Here is a 25,368-nt window from a genome sequence, read left to right on the forward strand (position 1 = left end):
AATTGTGATGATTTTGGCTCACATTTAACAAAAACCCACCAATTCACTATCTCAAAAAATTAGAATACATCATAAGACCAATAAAAAAAACATTTTTAGTGAATTCTTGGCCTTCTGGAAAGTATGTTCATTTACTGTATATGTACTCAATACTTGGTAGGGGCTCCTTTTGCTTTAATTACTGCTTCAATTCGGCGTGGCATGGAGGTGATCAGTTTGTGGCACTGCTGAGGTGGTATGGAAGCCCAGGTTTCTTTGACAGTGGCCTTCAGCTCATCTGCATTTTTTGGTCTTGACAATACCCCATAGATTCTCTATGGGGTTCAGGTCTGGTGAGTTTGCTGGCCAGTCAAGCACACCAACACCATGGTCATTTAACCAACTTTTGGTGCTTTTGGCAGTGTGGGCAGGTGCCAAATCCTGCTGGAAAATGAAATCAGCATCTTTAAAAAGCTGGTCAGCAGAAGGAAGCATGAAGTGCTCCAAAATGTCTTGGTAAACGGGTGCAGTGACTTTGGTTTTCAAAAAACACAATGGACCAACACCAGCAGATGACATTGCACCCCAAATCATCACAGACTGTGGAAACTTAACACTGGACTTCAAGCAACTTGGGCTATGAGCTTCTCCACCCTTCCTCCAGACTCTAGGACCTTGGTTTCCAAATGAAATACAAAACTTGCTCTCATCTGAAAAGAGGACTTTGGACCACTGGGCAACAGTCCAGTTCTTCTTCTCCTTAGCCCAGGTAAGACGCCTCTGACGTTGTCTGTGGTTCAGGAGTGGCTTAACAAGAGGAATACGACAACTGTAGCCAAATTCCTTGACATGTCTGTGTGTGGTGGCTCTTGATGCCTTGACCCCAGCCTCAGTCCATTCCTTGTGAAGTTCACCCAAATTCTTGAATCGATTTTGCTTGACAATCCTCATAAGGCTGCGGTTCTCTCGGTTGGTTGTGCATCTTTTTCTTCCACACTTTTTCCTTCCACTCAACTTTCTGTTAACATGCTTGGATACAGCACTCTGTGAACAGCCAGCTTCTTTGGCAATGAATGTTTGTGGCTTACCCTCCTTGTGAAGGGTGTCAATGATTGTCTTCTGGACAACTGTCAGATCAGCAGTCTTCCCCATGATTGTGTAGCCTAGTGAACCAAACTGAGAGACCATTTTGAAGGCTCAGGAAACCTTTGCAGGTGTACCAAAGACTTAAACTACTTCAGTCTGTGTGCATTGAATTTATTTAATACACGAGTTTCACAATTTGAGTTGAATTACTGAAATAAATGAACTTTTTCATGACATTCTAATTTATTGAGATGCACCTGTATATATATTCACAGTGCATCCGGAAAGTATTCACAGCGCTTCACTTTCCACATTTTGTTATGTTACAGTCTTATTCCAAAATGGATTAAATTATTTTCCTAAATTCTACAAACAATACCCGATAATGACAACGTGAAAGTTTGTTTGAAGTCTTTGCAAATTTATTTAAAAAACACCACACATGTACATAAGTACAGGTGCTGGTCATATAATTAGAATATCATCAAAAAGTTGATTCATTTCACTAATTCCATTCAAAAAGTGAAACTTGTATATTATATTCATTCATTACACACAGACTGATATATTTCAAATGTTTATTTCTTTTAATTTTGATGATTATAACTGACGACTAAGGAAAATCCCAAAATCAGTATCTCAGAAAATTAGAATATTACTTAAGACCAATACAAAGAAAGGATTTTTAGTCATCTTGGCCAACTGAAAAGTATGAACATGAAAAGTATGAGCATGCACAGCACTCAATACTTAGTTGGGGCTCCTTTTGCCTGAATTACTGCAGCAATGCGGCGTGGCATGGAGTCGATCAGTCTGTGGCACTGCTCAGGTGTTATGAGAGCCCAGGTTGCTCTGATAGTGGCCTTCAGCTCTTCTGCATTGTTGGGTCTGGCATATCGCATCTTCCTCTTCACAATACCCCATAGATTTTCTATGGGGTTAAGGTCAGGCGAGTTTGCTGGCCAATTAAGAACAGGGATACCATGGTCCTTAAACCAGATACTGGTTGCTTTGGCACTGTGTGCAGGTGCCAAGTCCTGTTGGAAAATGAAATCTGCATCTCCATAAAGTTGGTCAGCAGCAGTAAGCATGAAGTGCTCTAAAACTTCCTGGTATACGGCTGCGTTGACCTTGGACCTCAGAAAACACAGTGGACCAACACCAGCAGATGACATGGCACCCCAAACCATCACTGACTGTGGAAACTTTACACTGGACCTCAAGCAACATGGATTGTGTGCCTCTCCTCTCTTCCTCCAGACTCTGGGACCCTGATTTCCAAAGGAAATGCAAAATTTACTTTCATCAGAGAACATAACTTTGGACCACTCAGCAGCAGTCCAGTCCTTTTTGTCTTTAGCCCAGGCGAGATGCTTCAGATGCTGTCTGTTGTTCAAGAGTGGCTTGACACAAGGAATGCGACAGCTGAAACCCATGTCTTGCATACGTCTGTGCGTAGTGGTTCTCCCCCACATTTTTGAATGGGTTTTGTTTCACAGTCCTCTCCAGGGTGCGGTTATCCCTATTGCTTGTACACTTTTTTCTACCACATCTTTTCCTTCCCTTCGCCTCTCTATTAATGTGCTTGGACACAGAGCTCTGTGAACAGCCAGCCTCTTTTGCAATGACCTTTTGTGTCTTGCCCTCCTTGTGCAACATGTCAATGGTCGTCTTTTGGACAACTGTCAAGTCAGCAGTCTTCCCCATGATTGTGTAGCGTACAGAACTAGACTGAGAGACCATTTAAAGGCCTTTGCAGGTGTTTTGAGTTAATTAGCTGATTAGAGTGTGACACCAGGTGTCTTCAATATTGAACCTTTTCACAATATTCTAATTTTCTGAGATACTGAATTTGGAATTTTCCTTAGTTGTCAGTTATAATCATCAAAATTAAAAGAAATAAACATTTGAAATATATCAGTCTGTGTGTAATGAATGAATATAATATACAAGTTTCACTTTTTGAATGGAATTAGTGAAATAAATCAACTTTTTGATGATATTCTAATTATATGACCAGCACCTGTATTTACAGCCTTTGCTCAATACTTTGTTGAAGCACCTTTGGCACCAATTACAGCCTCAAGTCTTTTTGAGTATGATGCTACAAGCTTGGCACACCTATTTTTGGGCAGTTTCTCCCATTCTTCTTTGCAGGACCTCTCAAGCTCCATCAGGTTGGATGGGGAGTGTCGGTGCACAGCCATTTTCAGATCTCTCCAGAGATGTTCAATCGGGTTCAAGTCTGGGCTCTGGCTGGGCCACTCAAGGACATTCACAGAGTTGTCCCGGAGCCACTCCTTTGTTATCTTGGCTGTGTGCTTAGGGTCATTGTCCTGTTGGTAGATGAACCTTCGCCCCAGTCTGAGGTCCAGAGCGCTCTGGAGCAGGTTTTCATCAAGGATGTCTCTGTATATTGCTGCATTCATCTTTCCCTCGATCCTGACTAGTCTCCCAGTTCCTGCCGCTGAAAAACATCCCCACAGCATGATGCTACCACCACCATGCTTCACTGTAGGGATGGTATTGGCCAGGTGATGAGCGGTGCCTGGTTTCCTCCAAACATGATGCTTGCCATTCAGGCCAAAGAGTTCAATCTTTGTTTCTCATGGTCTGAGAGTCCTTCAGGTGCCTTTTGGCAAACTCCAGGCGGGCTGTCATGTGCCTTTTACTGAGGAGTGGCTTCCGTCTGGCCACTCTACCATACAGGCCTGATTGGTGGAGTGCTGCAGAGAGAGTTGCTCTTCTGGAAGGTTCTCCTCTCTCCACAGAGAAAATGCTGGAGCTCTGTCAGAGTGACCATCGGGTTCTTGGTCACCTCCCTGACTAAGGCCCTTCTCCCCCGATCACTCAGTTTGGCCGGGCGGCCAGCTCTAGGAAGAGTCCTGGTGGTTCCAAACTTCTTCCATTTACGGATGATGGAGGCCACTGTGCTCATTGGGACCTTCAATGGTGCAGATATTTTTCTGTACCCTTCCCCAGATCTGTGCCTCGATACAATCCTGTCTCGGAGGTCTACAGACAATTCCTTGGACTTCATGGCTTGGTTTGTGCTCTGACATGCACTGTTAACTGTGGGACCTTATATAGACAGGTGTGTGCCTTTCCAAATCATGTCCAATCAACTGAATTTACCACAGGTGGACTCCAATCAAGTTGTAGAAACATCTCAAGGATGATTAGTGGAAACAGGATGCACCTGAGCTCAATTTTGAGTGTCATGGCAAAGGCTTTGAATACTTATGTCCATGTGATTTTTTTTTTTTCATTTTTTATTTTTAATAAATTTTCAAAGATTTCAAACAAACTTCTTTCACGTTGTCATTATGGGGTATTGTTTGTAGAATTGAGGAAAATAATGAATTTAATCAATTTTGGAATAAGGCTGTAACATAAAATGTGGAAAAAGTGAAGCGCTGTGAATACTTTCCGGATGCACTGTATATATATAGATAGATAGATAGATAGATATACTGTATATATATATATATATATATATATATTAAAGGGAAGCTGATATCTGTGTATAAATGTTTATTGTGAATGTGAATCATCTTTGACAACTTTTGGATGAAGAAATAATCTGCTAACATGTTTCATGGTATATGCAAACCATGTTTCGTGCAAATTCACCCAGTTTTGTCATTCATTTTCATTTCTGTTACGTTTAATAGAAAAGAGATTTGTTCACTTTTTACTACAGAAAGACAGACACATATTGTTTGGATGCCTTGTGCAGAAGCACCAGTTTCTATTTTCATGTCACAACTCTTGTGGCTTCAAAACATGTTAAACATGAGCCTGTCAGCACATCAGTCATGTTAAACTAGAGTTTTGTTCCTCTTGATGGCATGTGGTCCAGCTACACTGTCTGACAAAGTATACTGCACTGGTGGAGTAACAATAGATCACAATAAATAACAGATCAGCTAGATCTAGACTTTATTATTATTGAATATAACTATTGACATTTTTGGGAACACTTTACAATAAAGTTCCATTTGTTAACATTAGTTAATGCTTTATGTATCATGAACTAAGAATGAAGAATATATTTTTTTACAGCATTATGTGAGTTGGGGGCTGGGCTGAGTCAGTGTTGGTGGGTGGGGTCTAGACAGGTCACTCAAAACGGGAAATTTCATTGCAGCACAGAGATGCAGTGTTTGCATTTTTCGAGATAAATGACTTATAGTACAGTTAACTATACTTATAGTTGTTTCTGCATATTAAGCTGGGATAGAGAAAGTATTTTAACACAGAAAATGTTACAGTAGTATACCTTTAATGTTCAGTTAAAGGCCATAGTATCATGACATAACAGTGTGGACAATAAATCAAGGGACACATGTTAGTGAGAGAATGTAATACACAGCATTTAATTTAACAGAAAGGAAATGTAGAAATCCACTGATTTAGCACTTTTGTCAAAGGTGTTTGATTCGCAGTTCTGGGGTCATGAGGAAACGACACTAGTGCAATAAGTTCATTTAAATGTCCTTATTTTTTTCACTAGACTATTACAGTTTTAAATAAGTTCAAATTTAACATTATACATGCTGTGGGATTGCAGATTTAAGTGTCACTATAAGATCAGGTGATCCACTGTCTCTCATATAACACCACATGAAAAACTAAAGTGATGCACTTTGTATTGTGCTTTCAAGGTATTCGGTATCATGATTCTGTGAGATCGTCTACACATGTTTGCATCTTGTTTTTGATGGAGAGGAAAGTGATGTAACCAGTTCAGGGATGGGGATTATTAGAAGGCCATGATAGATAAAGGCCAATGAAGGGAATTAGACCAGGACACTGGGGTATACCCCTATTCTTTACAAGAAGTGCCCTGGGATTTTTAATGACTACAGAGAGTCAGGACCTTGGTTTAATGTCTCATCCAAAGAACAGTGCATTTTTACAGGATGCATCCAGCAACTTGAACAAGAGTGTTATGGCACAATTTGTTTCTCATGCTAACTAAGGCTATCACCTTTTGTCTGTGATGGCTCTCGGTGCCCCAGCCCCATTCTGTGAATTGGTGGCCCACTGTTCATGATTCAGTCAATGTCTGAATCAAATGTCAATGCATTCCCACAGGTGTGGACCCTTCCTTATTTCTATGAAAATGAAGTCGTCCGAGTCATAGACAGTGCTGTGAAAAAGTATTTGCCCCCATTCTGATTTCTTCTGTTTTTGCATATATCTCATACTAAAATTCAAACAAAATCTAACATAAAACATAAATAATTGAGGGAAACATGAGTTCTGCTCTCTACCACAAAATCCTAAAGGAGAACATCCGGTCATCAGTCCGTGAGTTGAAGCTCAAGCGCAACTGGATTATGCAGCAAGACAATGATCCAAAGCATAGGAGTAAGTCCACCTCTGAATGGCTCAAAAGAAGCAAAATTGAAGTTTTGGAGTGGCCTAGACAAAGTCCTGACTTGAATCTGATTGAGATGCTGTGGCAGGACCTTAAACGGGCAGTTCATGCTCGAAAACCCTCCAATGTGACTGAACTAAAACAGTTCTGCAAAGAAGAGTGGGACAAAACTGCCCCACAGTGTTGTGAAAGACTGATCTCCAGTTATCGGAAGTGTTTGGTTGCAGTTGTTGCTGCTAAAGGTGGCAGCTATTAAGTTTAAGGGGGAAGATAGTTTTTCACATGGGTGATATAGGTTTTGGATAACTTTTTTGCTTCAATAAAAAATATATATATATTGAAAACTGTATTTTGTGTTTACACAGGGTGCCTTTGTTTTAAAACATATCTCATTTGAAGATCTTAAACAATTTAGTATGAAAAATACACAAAAACAGAAGAAATCAGGAAGAGGGCAAATACTGTCACAGAACTGTAGTTATGCTGACTGAATTAGGGCTGGAGAAACCCCAGTCTGTGGTGGGATCAACTGCATTCTTTGTTTAAGGTTCACCTGAATACTTTGTAACCACCTGGAAGGACTGCCCACTGAATGCCTGTAAAATACAATGTATGCCTCCTTATGTTTGACTTGATGATGGCCACTAGATGGTAGTGTTAAGGGGTTTCTTCTGAAGTTTATATGATTGATCTGTATAATAAGCAGTACATGCCTCTTTGTTGTATTTCTGACACAACTTCTCCCTTACGTACTGGAACCAAGCCTATTATTAGTAACTGTGACAAAGCAATTAGTTACTGTAATCAAATTACTTAAAAAAAAAAAAAAAAGTATTACACTTTACATTTGGGTTATTAGACTACAGTTACTAAGTGTATTTATTTTAAGTACATTGCTTGAGCTACACATATTTCTAAAATAATATTATGTAAAATACAATTAAAATGTGAAATGTTCATCTATAATATGTTTCTATAACAGCTGGAGAGTCACTAATGAGTGATTATAGGGACACTTGAGGTGCTGAGTGTATGACTTGCATGTTACAATAAACAATGAGAACATATAGACATTATTTTGAATTCGTTAAGCAGAACAACAAACGTTTCTAGGAAAAAAGTAATTTAAAGGAATAATTAGTAATGTGATCGCTTTTCTCATGAAGTAATGAGTAGTGTAATCTGATTACAGTTTTAAAGAGTAATTACAGTACTAATGTGTTGTAGATTACTTTCTAAGTAACACTGGATCTTAATGACTCTACATAACACAAGCTGCTCATGTGGCATCCGATTCATGTTTTTAAACATTATATTTTTCCCCTGCAGACTCTACTGCAGTCAACAGAGGCCAAAGCAGTCAATTCAGCAATGATAACAAGTAAATATAAAAAGGAAGTGCATCCTAAATACAGATGAAATGCTTCAAACTAATAAACAAGCAAATACAAGTGCCAACAATACAATTCAAAGTTTGAAAAAGAGATGAGTTTTGAGTTACAGTAAAGGTATAACCACTTCTGAATTTGAATGTTGACTGAATGTTCCCAATAGGTGAGAGGAGAGAGAGGGACCAGGTGTCAGTATCCTGCAGGATAGCCTCTTTTCCTGTCATCACATTTAGCACAGATTTTCCCCTCTTGTTGCACAATTGCCTGAACCTTTGCTATTGTGTCTTTGGGTAGTATTACCTTTATTTCATGAAGATATTTCCGATGCAAGTCCTGATATACACTCTGCAGGATTTGTATACACATCCACAAACAGCCACACATAAACACACATAAACAAAAGACAAAATCGGAATAATTTTTAGTATGTTGATTATGTGAATCTGCTTATCAAGTTTTACATTAAAGGTGCACTTAGTTAGCGCTCAGTTATTTTTTACTAATTGCTAGACTTTTAAACAAAGGAATAATTACAGTAGCATAGTATTTTAAAAGAAATTAGGCCTGACAAATTAATGCATTAATTTAATTAATTAAATGACAAATATTGACGCAGTTAATCAGAAATGCTCCTAATATCGGACCAATTCAATGCTTGATTTTTTCATGAATTTGTGGCAGTAGGGGGCAGTCAGCATGACTCTAGCTGTACAGGCAACACGCCTCGTAAAATCAAGGAGCAGGCAGCACAGTCTTCCACAGATCCGTTTCAAACTACGTTTAACTTCGCATGTCATTCTAAAAACACAGCGCTTATGACTAGAGGTGCTGAAAACTAGTGAGACACAATGCAACCAATGTCAGATGCTCCAAAAGCGTCCGTCTTACGCATGAGTACATAGACCAACAATTAATAATAGTGCAGAGGTAAGTAGGGAAATAATAGGGTTATGTTTAATGATATCGAAATAAAAAACAAACAACAGTTTGATTTTTAAGCCATTTTTTCTTAATAGCTTTACCTGTCTGCTGCCACAATACATGTGCATGATGTGATGTATTTAAATGATCTGAATTACAATATTTATTATATATTACACCGATCAGCCACAACATTAAAACCACTCGTCTAATTTGGTGTAGGTCCCCCTCGTGCCGCCAAAACAGCGCCAAACCCCATCTCATATAGTATTCTGAGATGATATTCTTCTCATCACAATTGTACAGAGTGGTTATCTGAGTTACTGTAGACTTTGTCAGTTCAAACCAGTCTGGCCATTCTCTGTTGACCTCTCTCATCAACAAGGTGTTTCTGTACACAGAACTGCCACTCACTGGATATTTTTTGTTTTTGGCACCATTCTGAGTAAATTCTAGAGACTGTTGTGTGTGAAAATCCCAGAAATACTCAAACCAGCCCGTCTGACACCAACAATCATGCCACGCTCCAAATCACTGAGATCACATTTTTCCCCATTCTGATGGTTGATGTGAACATGAACTGAAGCTCCTGACCCGCATCTGCATGATTTTATGCACTGCTGCCACACGATTGGCTGATTAGATAATCGCATGGATGATTGTTTGTGTCAGATGGGCTGGTTTGAGTATTTCTGTAACTGCTGATCTCCTGGGATTTTCACACACAACAGTTCAAATACAATTGTGGAGAAAATAATATATTCTAAGAATGCTATTCTGAGATGCGGGCTGGCACTGTTTTGGTGGCATGAGGGGGACCTACACAATATTAGGCAGGTGGTTTTAATGTTGTGGCTGATATGTGTTTATTTATAGCACATTATGTGTGCTGCCATGTTGAGATCACATGACCAGCTGAATATTACTTTATCTCAATAATCCCTTGTAATTTAGAACCATTTTTGCATGATATTGCATCAACACAACACAGGTGTCAATGAAACAAACACAAATATTACTAAGTGCACCTTTATGCAACTTTTGTCATCAAGTGTAAGAATCTGACCTCCTCAAAGTCACTTTCCACAGATGTCCTGTTGGGCATTAACTGATTGTGAAGTCTGGGTTCATTAACGGCTTTGTTCAGATCATAGTTAAAGAACAGGACATTCAGGATCACCTAAGATGAGAGAGACAGGAGAAGTTAAAAGCTATGTTATTATAACAAATACATTTTAAGACAGACATATTTAAAATGACAAAATTATATTAAAACAATCTTTTGCAGGCCCTATTCGGAATAAACAAGTAAATTTACTGATATTGGCATTTGTTAGGGGCTGTAAACGTATAGTATGTTACATAAAGGTGGAAATATGTATCCAAACATGAGCCATGTTTAAATAATTAAAATCTTTAGTTACCTGAGCAGTTCCTGTGGTGATTTTTGGCCCACCTGAAGCCCCAACCACCATTCTGACTTTGTTGTGTTTGTCAAATATTATCGTGGGAGACATTGATGAAAGTGGTTGTTTACCTGGTCAAAAGACAAAAGAAGAATGTATAAACTGTCACTGAACTGTACTTTAACTGTCAATACTTACCATGTTCCAAAAAGAGCAGTGTTGGTTATAACTAATTTAAACTCATATGAGTTTTATACCTGGTTGAATGAAGTTATTGGGTGAAGGGGGCACCCCATTGCCATTATTAAAACCAGGAGAGCAGAAATCATCCATCTGGTTATTAAAGATTATGCCAGTTGAGGGTGACATCACCAGAGAACCAAAACTGGAAAAGTTAACAAACACAAGAATGTTTTCAAGTTGAGAAAATATCATCTTTAAACATTTTTGAATAGACAAGGTCTTGAGTAGGGGTGAAGCAATCATTTAAGTGAAATTGACCAAAAACGTGACCCCCCCCATAAACAAAACAAAACAAAAACAAAAACCAAACAAACAAATGATGACCCCCTCTCCACCATGGAAAGTGCCTACAATGAGCATGCAAGTGTCGTAAATGGACCTTGGAGCAGTGGAAGATGGTCACATGGTCCGATGAGTCCCGTTTTCTTTTACATCACGTGGACGTGTATGTGTGCACCATTTACTTGGGGAAGTGATGGCACCAGGATGCACTGTGTGAAGACGACAAGCCGTTGGAGGAAGTGTGATGTTCTTGGCAATGTTCTGCTGGGAAACCCTGGGTCCGGCCGTTCATGTGGACATCAATTTGACACGTGCCACTTACCTAAACATTGTTGGCCTCTTTCAGCAGGATAATGCACCCTACCACACTGCACACATCGGGAATGGTTTAAGGAACATGAAGAATTAATAACTTAATAATAATAACTCCTTACATTTATATAGCGCTTTTCTAGGCACTCAAAGCACTTTACATAGTTTAGGGGGAATCTCCTCAACCACCACTAGTAGCAGCATCCACCTGGATGATGCGACGGCAGCTATAGTGCGCCAGTACGCTCACAACACACCAACTATTGATGGAGAGTAAAGTGATGTAACCAATTCAGGGATGGGGATTATTAGAAGGCCATGATAAATAAAGGCCAATGAAGGGAATTAGACCAGGACACTGGGGTATACCCCTATTCTTTACAAGAAGTGCCCTGGGATTTTTAATGACTACAGAGATTCAGGACCTTGGTTTAAAGTCTCATCCAAAGAATAGTGCATTTTTACAGTATAGTGTCCCTTTCACTATACGGGGGCATTAGGACCCACACAGATCACAGGGTGAGCACCCCCTGCTGGCCTCCATAATAACTCTTCCAGCAGCAACCTTAGTTTTCCCCAAGTGGTCTCCCATCCAGGTACTGGCCAGGCTCAACCCTGCTTAGCTTTAGTGGGCAACCAGGCAAGAGCTGCAGGGTGAGATGGTTGCTGGTGAGGTGTTACCTTGGCCTCATAATTCCCCAGATCTCAATCCGATTGAGCATCTGTGGGATGTGCTGGACCAACAAGTCCGATCCACAGTGGCTCCACCTCACAACTTACAGGACTTGAAGGATCTGCTGCTAATGTCTTGGTGCCAGATACCACAGGACACCTTCAGAGGTCTTGTAGAGTTCATGCCTCGGCGGGTTGGCGCTGTTTTGGTGGCACACGGAGGACCAACTGCATTTTAGGCAGGCGGTCAAAATGTTTTGGCTCATCAGTATATATATATATATATATATATATATATATATATATATATATATATATATATAAGCTGAAGTATGTAACTTCTACGACAGTATCGCCACCGAACAGAATTTAAACAATGTTTTCAAAACAGCTTTCCGAAGACTGCAATTGTACAAACAGTCAGATGGTCCCACCCCCCACTTAGACCCAATGCCGTAAGTTGGTTGCTCAAAATAAACACAGGACTTTTTAATAGCACCAGAGACATAGTTTACAGAAAATTAAAATATGAATGGCTTACTTATAGTTGTCTCTGAATATTAAGCTAGAATATAAGGAAGTATTTCAACACTGAAAAAGTTACATCAGCTTTAACTCCATATTTTGTAAAAATGTAGTTCTGACTGGAATCGTGTCTCTTATATCTGTCCTGTGTTAGATGAGTTTAACTCAGCTATACTCAGATTCAGAGAAAACTATGTGAAAATTAAATAATCCACATTTTGCTGGATAATCAAAAACTTTGAAGGCATTTTTTCTCAGTTTCAGTGTTGGTATATTCCTTTCAGCTGTGTGGGGCAGAATAGGCTACTAACAACAAAAAATAACTCACTCCTGGCTTGTAACTTTAGAGCCATCTCAAACCAAGCATTAAACAGGCTATTTTATTTAGCACTGTTGAATAAATAGTCACATTGTTTTGCACATTTGGATGTCTCCCTTTTCAAACACATCTGATTTAATTTGTCAGTTGAGACTCAATGATCTGAACTGGGTGTATCAGATTATTGAGACATCTAATGCGCAGTACTAGAGGCCCTCAGGCACATGATTAAAACACAATGATCTAGAAGGTTCTTGTTCTCTTACTGATCGTTGATACTGCTGGTGACGGCCACAGCACTACCATCTTCTGCGATGACAGAGAGGTGAGACGTCCCGTTGACATCAGGTACATAATACTCAGGTTCATAGTAGCTTCCTGGGTGAGTAGTGTTTGTGATCTTATTCCTGATGTTGTTTGCAAAGTGCTCTGAAGTCATGTTTTGGATGACCTTAACAAATGAGAATGAAAACAAGATTTACAAAGGCCATAAAAAAATCATTTTTGCTGTTACAGACATTACAATATGAGGCTCTCTACTCAGATCTTGAATTAAACTAGATCAGATGTTGTAGCTAATCTGGAGTTAAGACTTAATTTGAGAGATGGGTTGACTTAAAACTCATAATATAGGATGATATATCCAGTACGAATACTCCCAATAAATCCATAAGTACAAATATATACAAGCTGAACTCACATCATTAATGTCGACGTACAGTGGGTCTCCAAGTTTAGTCCTCTGGGCATAAGCAAAGCGAAATGCCTCTATTATGCGATGATATGTTAAAGTCCTCTTCTCATGTGTGGAAAGACTGTGAGGTGAGAAGTTGTAACCTAAAATGGAAAAGCTGAATTTTTGGTCTCAGTTGTCCCTTTAAATGTCATCCTATGTGTTCAAATGACTTTGAATGAAACCTGCAGACTTTAACCTCTGAAAAATCGTATGGTATAGATTAAAGCTGCATTTTAAGACTGTAATCGCAATATGGCCTTGCGAGATTAGTAAACTGCAAAAGGCTGCATTTTAAATAATCTGTATTGACCGCTTCAGTCAGTGATGTGTGATAAAACGGCACTCTCTAGCGGGTGTGTGCTGAGCAGAGCAGCACATTTAGATGATGTTTATCATATTATAATTAAAATGGTCTGGCCTTGTTTTGCCGGACAGCATAAGATGCATTTAATAGGTCCTGGATTCCTTCTCTCCCCCTCCGTGCAAAACGTTGCTGAATGACAAACAATACTTTCATTACAATCTCTATGGGTGAGTAAGAGTTAAGTGCAGGTGCATTTCAACATTACCAGGTTTGGACTTAGTAATTAAAACAAGGCTGATGAGTATGGTGTCTCTTTCATTTTTTTCTGTAGTGTTTCACAGTTGATTTAAAGTTGGTATTGCATGACTTGATCTTGTGTTTTGAGATGTGATGGTTAATCCCGGCACTGAGACTCATCAGACTTCCTACACTATATTTTTGTCTGGAAGTAGTTTAAACAGAGGCATAAAACTCTTGCAGTGGGGGCATTCATTCTGAACAGTGATTAAAATGTCCTGGGTTTTAAAGCACACATTTCAGCCAATCAGAAATAAGTATTCAGATACACCATGGTATTATTATAATTATATTTATTTATCACACATTATACATTTTGCACATATACAGTGAAATTCTTTTTTTCACATATCCCAGCTAAGCTGGGGTCAGAGTGCAGGGACAGCCATGATATGGCACCCCTGGAGCAGATAGGTTCAAGGGCCTTGCTCAAGGGCCCAACAGTGGCATCTTGGTGGTGCTGGGGCTTGAACCCCCAACCTTCTAATCAGTAACCCAGAGCCTTAACCGCTGAGCCACCACTGCCCCTAATCCACTGTTGTGTTAATTAATATTAACACTACATGACACGAAATTATTGGGGGGAGGGGGCACAAGGAAAATCTGGGGGCATTGCCCCCCCCAGACCTCCCATTATGACCACTCACAGATGAAGTGAATAACGCTGATCATCTCCTATGTGGACATCAGTTTGACACGTGCCACCTACCTAAACATTGTTGCAGACCAGGTACACCCCTTCATGGCAATGGTATTCCCTGATGGCAGTGGCATCTTTCAGCAGGATAATGTGCCTGCCACACTGCACACATTGTTCAGGAATGGTTTGAGGAACATGATGAAGGGCCACATGTCAAGGTCTGGGTAGATTAGATTGTAAGCGAACAAAGAGTTCTCGTAGTACATGTTGAATGCAGGAGAAATGGGCAGGAGTAATGACCTGAGCGACTTTAACAAGAGCCAATTTTTTATGGCCAGACGACTGGGTCAGAGCATCTCTAAAACGGCAAGGCTTTTGGGGGTGCTCCCGGTCATTAGTGGTGAGTAGCTACTGACAGTGGTCCAAGGAGGGACAAACCACAAACCGGCGACAGGGGGATGGGTGCCCAAGGCTCATCGATTCGAGAGGGCAACGAAGGCTATCCTGTCTGGTCCGAACCAACAGAAGGTCTACTGTTGCACAAGTCACAAAAAATGTTAATGATTGTTACAGGAGGAATGTGTCACAACACAGTGCATCGCAACCTGTCCACTGTCAAAAGTGCCTACAATGGGCACGAGAGCGTCGGAACTGGACCTTGGAGTAGTGGAAGAAGGTCGCCTGGTCCAATGAGTCTCATTTTCTATTACATCACGTGGACGTATATGTGTGCACCGTTTACTTGGGGAAGTGATGGCACAAGGATGCACTGTGGGAAGACGACAAGCCATTGGAGGGAGTGTGATGCTCTTGGCAATGTTCTGCTGGGAAACCCTGGGTCCGGCCATACATGTGGACATCAGTTTGACACGTGCCACCTACCTAAACATTGTTGCAGACCAGGTACACCCCTTCATGGCAATGGTATTCCCTGATGGCAGTGGCATCTTTCAGCAGGATAATGTGCCTGCCACACTGCACACATTGTTCAGGAATGGTTTGAGGAACATGATGAAGAGTTCAATGTGTTTCCCAGATCTCAATCCGATTCATGCCTTGGTGGGTCGGCGCTGATTTGGCGGAATGCGGATTAGGCAGGTGGTCATAATGTTTTGTCTCATTGGTGTAAGTGGAATTTGCAATTATTAATGAAAAATTACAATATGTTCTGATTGCTGTATTAATTATTTTGAATGCTTTGACCTTCTGTATAAAAATCTGTAAAAAGGACACGATCTTTTAGCCACGTATCCAACACACACACACACACACACACACACACACATCACACTCTCTCACCTTTGAGTATGTTGAGTATCAGAGCGAGCACAGGTCCGCTGGATGGAGCAGTAGGAACATAAACGATGTTATCTCCCATAGTAATGTTCAACGTCTTATTAATTTTTGCCTTGTATTTCTTAAGATCCTGAAGTGTTATATTCCCTCCTGTATTACAAGGAACAAACCCTTCATACTGATTTGCACGTGTATATATACTGTATACAACAAAATATTAATTTTGAATAAAATGAAAAAGAAAGCAAACATGAAATTACCTCTATCACTGATATCCTTCACTACATCATTGGCTAGAGACCCACTGTAAAAAACATCTGGCCCATAATCCGCTATCGTCTGATAGGTTTGCGCTAGTTTAGGAAGTCTTAAAATATCATTTTCCTTAAGGATTTTTTTTCTTGAAGTATCACAAAACACTTCACTGAAAAGCAGAAAGAGAAAAGGGCTTTTCACTTTTTACATTGTTAACATCAATGTCATTCACAACTCTGGGTAAATGAATCCTTAGTTATCTTGTTTCATGGTTCACACTGTTCAAGCTTTACCCTGGGTATTCATGTTTCACACTGTACATTTGTAAACTCTGGGCTAACAGTCTTTCCTCTTCTGAAACATACAGCAAAAACACGGAAAACACTGCTGTCACAGTTATTGATTATACATTATACCGGTTTTCTTCAGACGGAGAACCTAAACATCACATGAAAGTTTTGCAACTGCACAAAGCGCATGAATATTAAATGAGGTTAGCACGGAGATATTATATGATTGGTTGTGTGTTGCTGAACAACTTTCTATAACCATCTAAATGCTTGAGTATACTCTGGTTTACGCAGCTTTTCAAAGCATTCTCTTTTGACTGCGAGTGAATACGAACGCATTCGACGCAGGTGCGCTATGACTGCTTTGTGGTACTCTTTTAGGTCATAAGCAGGCGCACGAGGACTGTCCACATGTCGAGAAAATCTGGGCCACACACAGACGGTCTGCGCAGACTGTGCTGATGATGAAAAGCCCTAAAGCAGTGCAAAAGCAGCGAATAAACCCCTTTTCAAATTTAAAGTGTGAAACGTAGCTTTACCCGGGGTTAAAAGCAGGGTTTAAAAAGAAGATAACCAGGGTTAAGCACGGTGTGAAAAGCCCTAAAGAGGGAAGAGCAACAGCAAGGTAATGTAATAAACATTATTAGTGAGAATGATCAGACTGGTAGAGTGAGTTACAGGATTACTTGTTTGACAAATAAAAAATGTATAATGCTGCATGATTTAATATAAATTTACCACAATGCTTCATCATTCAGAATTGCTGAACGTTTGTTTTCAATGGCTTCAGCCAAAGCCTTGTTGATTTTAAAACCATCACATGCCAAATTTATACTGGGTTTGAACAGTTCCTTCCATGGCAGTCTTCCATATCTTTTGTGTGCCATCTCGTAACCACGAATTTGTCCTGGTACAGCAATGGAAAACACTCCTGCCATTGATACAAAAAAGAGGAGTGGTTTAGTTATTCAAAATGGGAAAAAAATTGTCTGATAGATTTACTTTATATTAGAGAGCACTAACAACAGCTTCTGTGTGAACTGCTGCATTTACTGATTATTTTCTTTTATAAAACCATCTTGGTTATATATTTATTAATGCTGATGTACCTTTCTGTGCCATCTGGGCATCAGTGCCAAACATGGTTTCATAAGCACTCATTGGAGCACTTTCTCTTGCATCAATTGTCTCCACATTTCCTGTGGAAGAAAACAACATTTCTAATTTCAGTGTACATGGAAAAGGATATAGTTTCTCCGTCAACTAAAAAAGGTCAACCACAGTGGTCTGTGCCCACTTGTCTCTCAAATGAGGTTTAGATCAACCACCTTTATATTTCTTATTTCATGTCTGTCCATTTTTAGCAGCTTCCAAGTCAAATTCTTTGTAAGTAGGGATGTCCCGATACTGGTATCAGATTTGTACTTGTACTCATCCTCATAAAACTGCTCAGATACCAAAATCTGATACCATCTGACGTACAAATTTAATTATGTTAACATTCAGCCCACTGATTAAAATCACATTTTGTCCTAGTATCATTATTAAACCACAAAGGCTGCAATTTAATGAGATAAATATTAGAGCTGTCAGAATTTATGCATTAATGCATGCAGTTAAATAAAAGTCTAACATGTTAATTTTTCTTAAATCACAATTAACGTTAATACAGTATAAACACTTCTGTGAAGGGGGGAACCTTTGTAATGACTCCCAGCAGAGACATTACACTGATGCACACTTCACACACAAACACAGAGCCCTTCTACCACAGTGAGCCTACAAGCTTAGCATAAAATAGCATAACGCAGTGGTCCGATTGACATTCTATGGGCGGTACTGTTGTAATACTCTCCTTTGACAGAGGTCATCTTAGTAATTAAAATAATCTCTGACAGTGCTTTCCTGTCAGTGATAAAATGATGTAAGGCACATTTTAATTACCACAGAAGCATATCAAGTCTTAACTATCACCAAAACGCAGAATAAGACATTTTTGTCTGGAAGCGCTTTTCATGGTGTGTTCAAAGCGGTGCTCAGCATTGGCATGAATCATAAATGCAGCTTCATGATTGCTGTAAAAAAAAGTGGATAGTCACAGTCTACCAGCAGATTAATATTGTGGAGGATGAGAGTTGAAGAGAATTAATGCGCATTGTGATGAAAATGCAACCTATGGGGAAACTATTTCTTTCAATTAGTCAAACTCCCACTTAGACTTTGGGAAACATTTGCTGTTACTCGAATTGGTGCTATTTTAGAGCATTTCTTGTATGGGAAATGGTAATAAAGCATTATATTTGTAATGATGAGTCAACAGAGTTGAGATCCATGTGCAGCTTTAATAACAATAAGCGTAGTTATACAGATAGGCAGGGGTCAATCACCAGCAACATCCAAGGCAATCCAGAGAGGTAGTCAATAAACAGGCAAGAGGTCAGGGCAGGCAGCAGACAATCACAGGTTATATCCAGGTTAACAAGGCAGTAATAGTAGGCAGGCAGCAACAGGTCAAAACAGGGTAAACAGTCCAGGATCATACACAGGAAATACAATAACTCAGCGACTGCTCAGAAAAGTCAGCCAGGGCAAAACAAGACTTCGCAAAGATAGTGAGTGAGATTGAGACTTAAGTAGCTAAGTAGATGAGGAACAGGTGAGCAGGTAATCAGTGCCAGGTACAGGGATTATGGGAAATGGAGTTCAGAGAGTTAAAGTCAATACTCAGGTGATGGAGCCTTCTGGTGGTGAGTGGAAGGAACTACAGAGGCGGGATTCATGACAATATTATTACATATTGTTTTGTTTTCTTTCCTAAGATGGAAATAAATGAATTTTGACAAGAAAATAAGTATATCTAGTGTCAAATTTCAGCACTTTCAAAATCTGCGATTAACTACAAAAATTATACTTTTAATCATGTTTAAAAAATTTAATCTACTGACAGCACTAATAAATATACAACCCTGATTCCAAAAAAGTTGAGAAAGTATAAAAAATGCTAAAAAAACAAAACAAAAAGGAGTGATCTGTAAATTCTATTCACCCTGTACTATATTGAAAGTACTACAACAATACATTATTTGATTTTTTTACCTTGTGAATTAAAATCCTTTTTTTTTACACTAATTTAAAATCAGATGCTTGCAACATGCTCCAAACAATTGGGTCAGTAGAGTGTTTACCACTCAGTAACTTTTAATAACACTTATTAAGCATTTTGGCACTGAAGATACAAGTTTGTTGAGTTTGGCCAGTGGAATTTCCCCCCACTCATCCATTATGCAGGTCTTAAGCTAAACAATTGGCCTCCGTTGCCATATAGTGCACAACATAATGCGCCAAACATTCTCAATTGGAGAAAGGTCAGGACTGCTGGCAGGCCAATCTAGCACACGCATTCCCAATGCAGGGACATCCCTGGAAAAGACACCATCTAGATGGCAGCATATATTGATCCAAAATTGGTTCATATCTTTTTGCATTAATGGTGCCCTCACAGATTTGCAGGTTACCCATGGCATAGGCACTGACACACCATCATACCATGACAGACACTGACTTTTGGACCTGATGCTGATAACAGCTTGGATGGTCCTTTTACTCTTTGGCCTGGAAAACATGATGGCTGTTTTCACATCATAAACATAGTAGCACTTTTTAGGTTGCTGTGTCAAGTTAAACATAGTTTGAAATGGAATTGCACTCTGTCCAGCTGTTTTTGAACCCAAGAATGCATTTTCATATTATGCTGTCTATAGCGTCAAGCAACGCTGAGTGAGGTTTGTTCTCTGTACTGCTGTGTGTTGCCTATACAGCTGGAGTTTGCGTACAGCCCCCTGCTGGAAATAGGTGGTACTTCAAGCTTGAATTGCTCCAATGTTGGGAATATTCTTATGGTCCATAATTAAAACATTAATTAATCACACTGAATTAATGCGTTATACAACAGCCCTAATAAATATACAAGCTAACCAAAGAATGTAGGGCATTGTGGAAGATCTATGGTGGCTAAGGTCTCTCAAACTCAAAGTACCTGTTGATGCATCATATATGTTGAAAATCACACCTCCTCCTATACCCATGTTGTGGGGATGAACCACACCCAAACACAGAAGAGTGGCAATAGCAGCATCAACTGCTGAACCTTTCAGCTTCAAGATGTCCCTGAAAACATAAAGAGTGAAACTGAAAAACTGACTGGTGTTGCAGACTCGAGGTTTGCAAAATGTACATTCTGACTGATTTTACATGCAAGAAACATATTAATTAAATGATCTTACTTCCCAATCTCAGAGCATTTCCCATTATCTGCTGCCACTGCTGCTTTATAAAAGCAAGCGTATGATGGGGGAGTGTGTTTATACCACAGTATATTCACGATCAAAACCATTGCAGCCACAAAAAAGACCACCAGACATCTAAAATTAGAGATGTGATATGCAATATTTATTCATTACACAAACAGAATAGAAATATTCTTTGCTATCTCTATTTTACTGTATAACTTTGTATAATCTACTCAATATATGTCAGTTGATACTTTTATCAGGGAATTTGCTATGAAACTCTACATCTTAGAGAATTGCTAGATCAAGAAGGTACCTTCGACGCTGGTTCAGAAGCTGACGCTGTGGGAGCTCCTCCAAGGGGTGGTGACCTTGAAACCCTATTCGATTCATTTGACTGACTAGTGAAGCTTGATGCGCCACCTATGCTGACCTAAAAGTGAGCATATAAGCAGAAGTCAATTCTGTACTGTCATAATTTCCTCTTTCTGGGCAACGTAGACATCTCTCAAGTACCTGGACCATAAACCACTGCTTTGCTGAGCTTTCTGCACCTGGTCAGCAGGAATGAGTTATGTTCTTCTCCCTTCTACCTGCATGTGCGAGCAAAGAAGTACAAAAAAAAAAACAGTGTGTTTACACTGCATTCTGAAAAGAGTATGTTGAAGAAAACTAAAAGAGCTACTTGCTAAATGTCTTTTTAAACAATGTCTCGGTTACAGTACGTAACCCTGGTTTCCTGAAATGAGGGAACGAGATGCTGCAAAGCTTTGTCGTAGCTACTGATTTTTTGCTGTTAAAGACTGAGAGATGCCTTCTCCTTCCCTCAGTCGAAAAAATCCTGACGTATGAAACTGACTCCTATTTATATGCTCACTATGATGTCAGCACAGGTGAAGCTTTACTAGCCAATCAAATCGGTGTGATTGAATAGGGTTTCAAGATCACCGACCCTGGGAGGCGCTCCCACGGCATTAGTTTCTGACGCAGGTTTATTATATAAACACACACATATATAATGTAAAACACAAATATATACACATACTGTATATACATATACTGTATATAGATATACAGTGCATTTATTCAGTGCATTTTACAATGCACAGTATTCAGACCCCTTAATTTTTTCACATTTTATGTTGCAGCCTTTTGCTAAAATGCTTTAAATTATAATTTTTTTTCACATCAATCTACACTCCATACCCCATAATGACAAAGCCAAAAAAAAAACAACAAAAAAAAAAACAGATTTGTGATAACTTTGTAAATGTATTAAAAAGAAAAAGTGAGGGGGGCCTGGGTAGCTCAGTGATGAAAGACCCTGGCTACCACCCCTGGAATTCACCAGCTCGCTAGTTTGAATCCCAGGGCGTGCTGAGTGACTCCACCCAGGTCTCCTAAGCTACCAAATTGGCCTGGTTGCTAGGGAGGGTAGAGTCACATGGGGTAACCTCCTCGTGGTCACTATAATGTGGCTTGTTCCCGGTGGAGCGCGTGGTGAGTTAAGCGTGGATGCCGCGGTGGATGGCTATGTCTCCGTGGCAATGCGCTCAACAAGCTACGTGATGAGATGCACGGGTTGGCGGTCTCAGACGCGGAGGCAGCTGGGATTCGTCCTCCGCCACCCGGATTGAGGCGAGTCACTACGCACCACGAGGACTTAAAAGCACATTGGGAATTGGGCATTCCAAATTGGGTGAAAAAAAAAAAGTGAAATATCACATTGATGTAAGTATTCAGACCTTTTGCTATGACACTTGAAATTTAGTTTAGGTGCACCTCATTTTTCTGGATCATCATTGAGATGTTTACACTTTTTGACTGGAGTCCACCTGTGGCAAATTCAATTGATTGGACATGATTTAGAAAGGCACACACCTGTCTATATAAGGTCTCACAGTTGAAAATTCATATCAGAGCACAAACCAAGCCATGAAGTCAAAGGAACTGCCTGCAGAGTTCAGAGACAGGATTGTGTTGAGGCACAGATCTGGGGAAGACTACAAATTTATTTTTTGGCTGCATTGAAGGTTCCCAAGAGCACAGTGGCCTCCATAATTCTTAAATGGAAGAAGTTTGGAACAACCAGCACTCTTCCTAGAGCTGGCCGCCCGGCCAAACTGAGTAATCAGAGGAGAAGGGCTTTGGTAAGAGAGGTGACCAAGAAAACGATGATCACTCTGGTTGAGCTCTAGAGATCATGTGTGTAGATGAGGGAAACTTGTAGAAGGACAACCAACACTACAACACTCCAACGATCTGGGCTTTATGGCAGAGTGACCAGATGGAAGCCTCTTCTCAGTGCAAGACATTAAAAGCACCTAAAGGACTCTCAGACTGTGAGAAACAAGATTCTCTGGTCTGATGAAACGAAGATTGAACTGTTTGGCCTCAATTCCAAGCATCATGTCTGGAGGAAACCAAGCACCACTCATCACCAGCATGATACCATCCCAACAGTGAAGCATGGTGGTGGTAGCATCATGCTGTGGGGGTGTTTTTCAGTGGCAGGGACTGGGGGACTGGTCAGGGTTGAAGGAAATCTGAATGCAGCAAAATACAAATATATCCTTAATGAAAACCTGGTCCAGAGCGCTCAGGACTTCAGACTGGGCTGAAGGTTCACCTTCCAACAGGACAATGACCCTAAGCACACAGCCAAGGTAACGCAAGAGTGGCTTAAGGACAACACTGTGAATGTCCATGAGTGGCCCAACCAGAGCCCGGACTTGAACCCAACTGAACATCTCTGGAGAGACCTGAAAATGGCTGTCCACCGATGGTCCCCATCATGAATACTTTCTGAATGCACTGTATATAGCATGTTTTATGCTACATCACTTTATAACCTGCTTCTCTGTAGTTCATGAAAAAACCCACACAACATTGAATACGGCTTGTCCACCAGTTCATAAAACCTGTTTTAAAAACCTTACAATAATACGTATCTTTGTTCTTTGTCAGAGTTCATTCTTTTGCATGTAAAGCGTACAGCACTCAAACAATATGCAAATCCAGATTTTTCTTTGACCACTTCCCTATTTTAGTATCCATCTTATTTTGCAATGAGAATTAAGCGTTAGTTCATATACTTCCTTTTTTCAGCACAATGCTTCGGTTTCAGGTGTAAAGGTAAATACATTAAAGAATAATAATATCAGGTTTTAATTGTGTGGGGTTATAATCTCTCACATGGCAACAGAATGTAGGCCTACAGCAGAATAAGAAGTCTATGAAAATTTAAATATATAATTTTCTAACGACTTTGCACACAGTCATAAAGAAATTAGATCTCTCATTCATTGCCTCCTCTAAGAACAATATTCACTGTAAAAATACACTCAATGAGCACTTTATTAGGAACACTATGGTCTTAATAAAGTGCCCGACATGGTCTGCTGTTGTAGCCGATCCGCCTCAAGGTTTGACATGTTGTGCATTCTGAGATGATATTGTGCTCACTACAATGTATCATCAGTGTTACCGTAGACTTTCTGTCAGCTCGAACCATTCTGGCCATTCTCTGTTGACCTCTCTCATCAACAAGGCATTTCTGTCTGCAGAACTGCTGCTCACTGGATGTTATTGGCACCATTCTGAATAAACTCTAGAGACTGTCGTGCGTGGAAATCTCAGGAGATCAGCAGTTACAAAAATACTCAAACCAGCCCATCTGGCACCAACAATCATGTCAGAGTCAAAAGGACTGAGATAGCATTTTTTCCCAACTTCTGATGGTTTATGTGAACATTAACTGAAGCTCCTGACCCGTATCTGCATGATTTTATGCATTGCACTGCTGCCACATGATTGGCTGAGTAGATAATCACATGAATAAGTAGTTGTACAGGTGTTCTTAATAAAGTGCTCAGTGAGTGTATATGCCCTCCGAATGCCTTTAAAAATTAAGGTGGGTGCACTGGCTGGTTTCACACATCGTGACTGCATTATTATTATTATTCTTTTCTTTGTTTTTCTTATAGTATTTCATTTAATAGAAAACACACAGGCTTTTGTGGCTAAGATGTGGGAAACAGTCCTTGGAATATCTTACAGCAACTATTTAATTCAACTAATCCAGCTTACAGTATCCTGCATATGTATTTGACAGTTTTGCTGTGTGAACGCAGCAGACAGATAAATGGCAAACAGTACTGACTCGTAAATGACATACCTTTTAAGACATGATCCTGCCTTTTCACAAGCCATGATGTCCTCCTGAAACAGAAATTATCTTCTCTTCTTGTATTTGTGAATGTATCAAAAGCCAGCTGGACTGATATACTGTAATCTGTCGTAATTAAAGGTTAATATTTTTTAAGAGCTTAAGAGCTTTAATATATCATACATGTACAGTATGTCTTGATGACAATGTATCCACAGTAAATTTATAATATTCATATACAGTCTATCTCACCAGCAACTTTAATAGCCCTTGTGATCATTCATCCAAATATTCCACATGGAGCAGTACAACAGGCGGCCCTACATAGACTTCCTCATACACTGTGTGTTGTGAACTCCACAGTTTACTGTTGTAAGTGTAAATTATCAATCAGAGTCACAAGTAACGGAAGTCTCATAAAAGGTTTCACTTTCCCTTTTTTTTTTCCCAGGCAAGCACAACATGTTTTTTACAACTTTTCACAACCTAGGGAGTTTTGGTTGCACTTAGGTTTCATTCCAGTACAATGTTCAAAAAATATTCTCAAGACCACAGGTAAATAACAAAAATA

General features: G+C 39.8%; 1 protein-coding gene across 4 annotated transcripts; it reads right to left on the minus strand.

Annotated features, from left to right (window-relative positions):
- Positions 1 to 5,501: 5,501 nt before the first annotated feature.
- LOC127443481 (glutathione hydrolase 1 proenzyme-like) lies at positions 5,502 to 25,187 on the minus strand. Of its 4 annotated transcripts, XM_051702131.1 has the most exons (15): positions 24,807 to 24,923; positions 21,146 to 21,222; positions 20,946 to 21,062; positions 20,624 to 20,761; positions 20,377 to 20,507; positions 17,450 to 17,539; positions 17,079 to 17,271; positions 16,056 to 16,219; positions 15,799 to 15,945; positions 13,223 to 13,359; positions 12,789 to 12,973; positions 10,427 to 10,554; positions 10,188 to 10,300; positions 9,830 to 9,943; positions 5,502 to 8,187 (listed from the first exon to the last, which is right to left on the minus strand). In XM_051702131.1, the coding sequence occupies exons 3-15, from the start codon at positions 21,020 to 21,022 to the stop codon at positions 8,032 to 8,034; spliced, it is 1,773 nt and encodes a 590-aa protein (XP_051558091.1). In that variant the 5' UTR covers positions 21,023 to 21,062; positions 21,146 to 21,222; positions 24,807 to 24,923; the 3' UTR covers positions 5,502 to 8,031. The 4 variants fall into 4 exon arrangements, with proteins under 4 accessions (XP_051558091.1, XP_051558093.1, XP_051558092.1 ...); XM_051702133.1 differs by lacking the exons at positions 20,946 to 21,062; positions 21,146 to 21,222 and adding an exon at positions 25,050 to 25,187; XM_051702132.1 differs by lacking the exon at positions 21,146 to 21,222 and having other exon boundaries at positions 24,807 to 24,914.
- Between the last annotated feature and the right edge of the window lie 181 nt (positions 25,188 to 25,368).

This window comes from Myxocyprinus asiaticus, chromosome 7 (assembly GCF_019703515.2).
Source record: "Myxocyprinus asiaticus isolate MX2 ecotype Aquarium Trade chromosome 7, UBuf_Myxa_2, whole genome shotgun sequence".
NCBI classification, from domain to species: domain Eukaryota; kingdom Metazoa; phylum Chordata; class Actinopteri; order Cypriniformes; family Catostomidae; genus Myxocyprinus; species Myxocyprinus asiaticus.

Bases quoted from the DNA above. Each gene is read 5' to 3' on its own strand.
- LOC127443481 (XM_051702131.1), bottom strand. From the start codon at position 21,022: ATGAATCGAATAGGGTTTCAAGGTCACCACCCCTTGGAGGAGCTCCCA. The intron at 20,508-20,623 runs GTAAGATCATTT...TTATGTTTTCAG, and splicing joins AAATGCTCTGAGATTGGGAA to GGACATCTTGAAGCTGAAAG. The intron at 9,944-10,187 runs GTAACTAAAGAT...CTCTCATCTTAG, and splicing joins TCACCACAGGAACTGCTCAG to GTGATCCTGAATGTCCTGTT.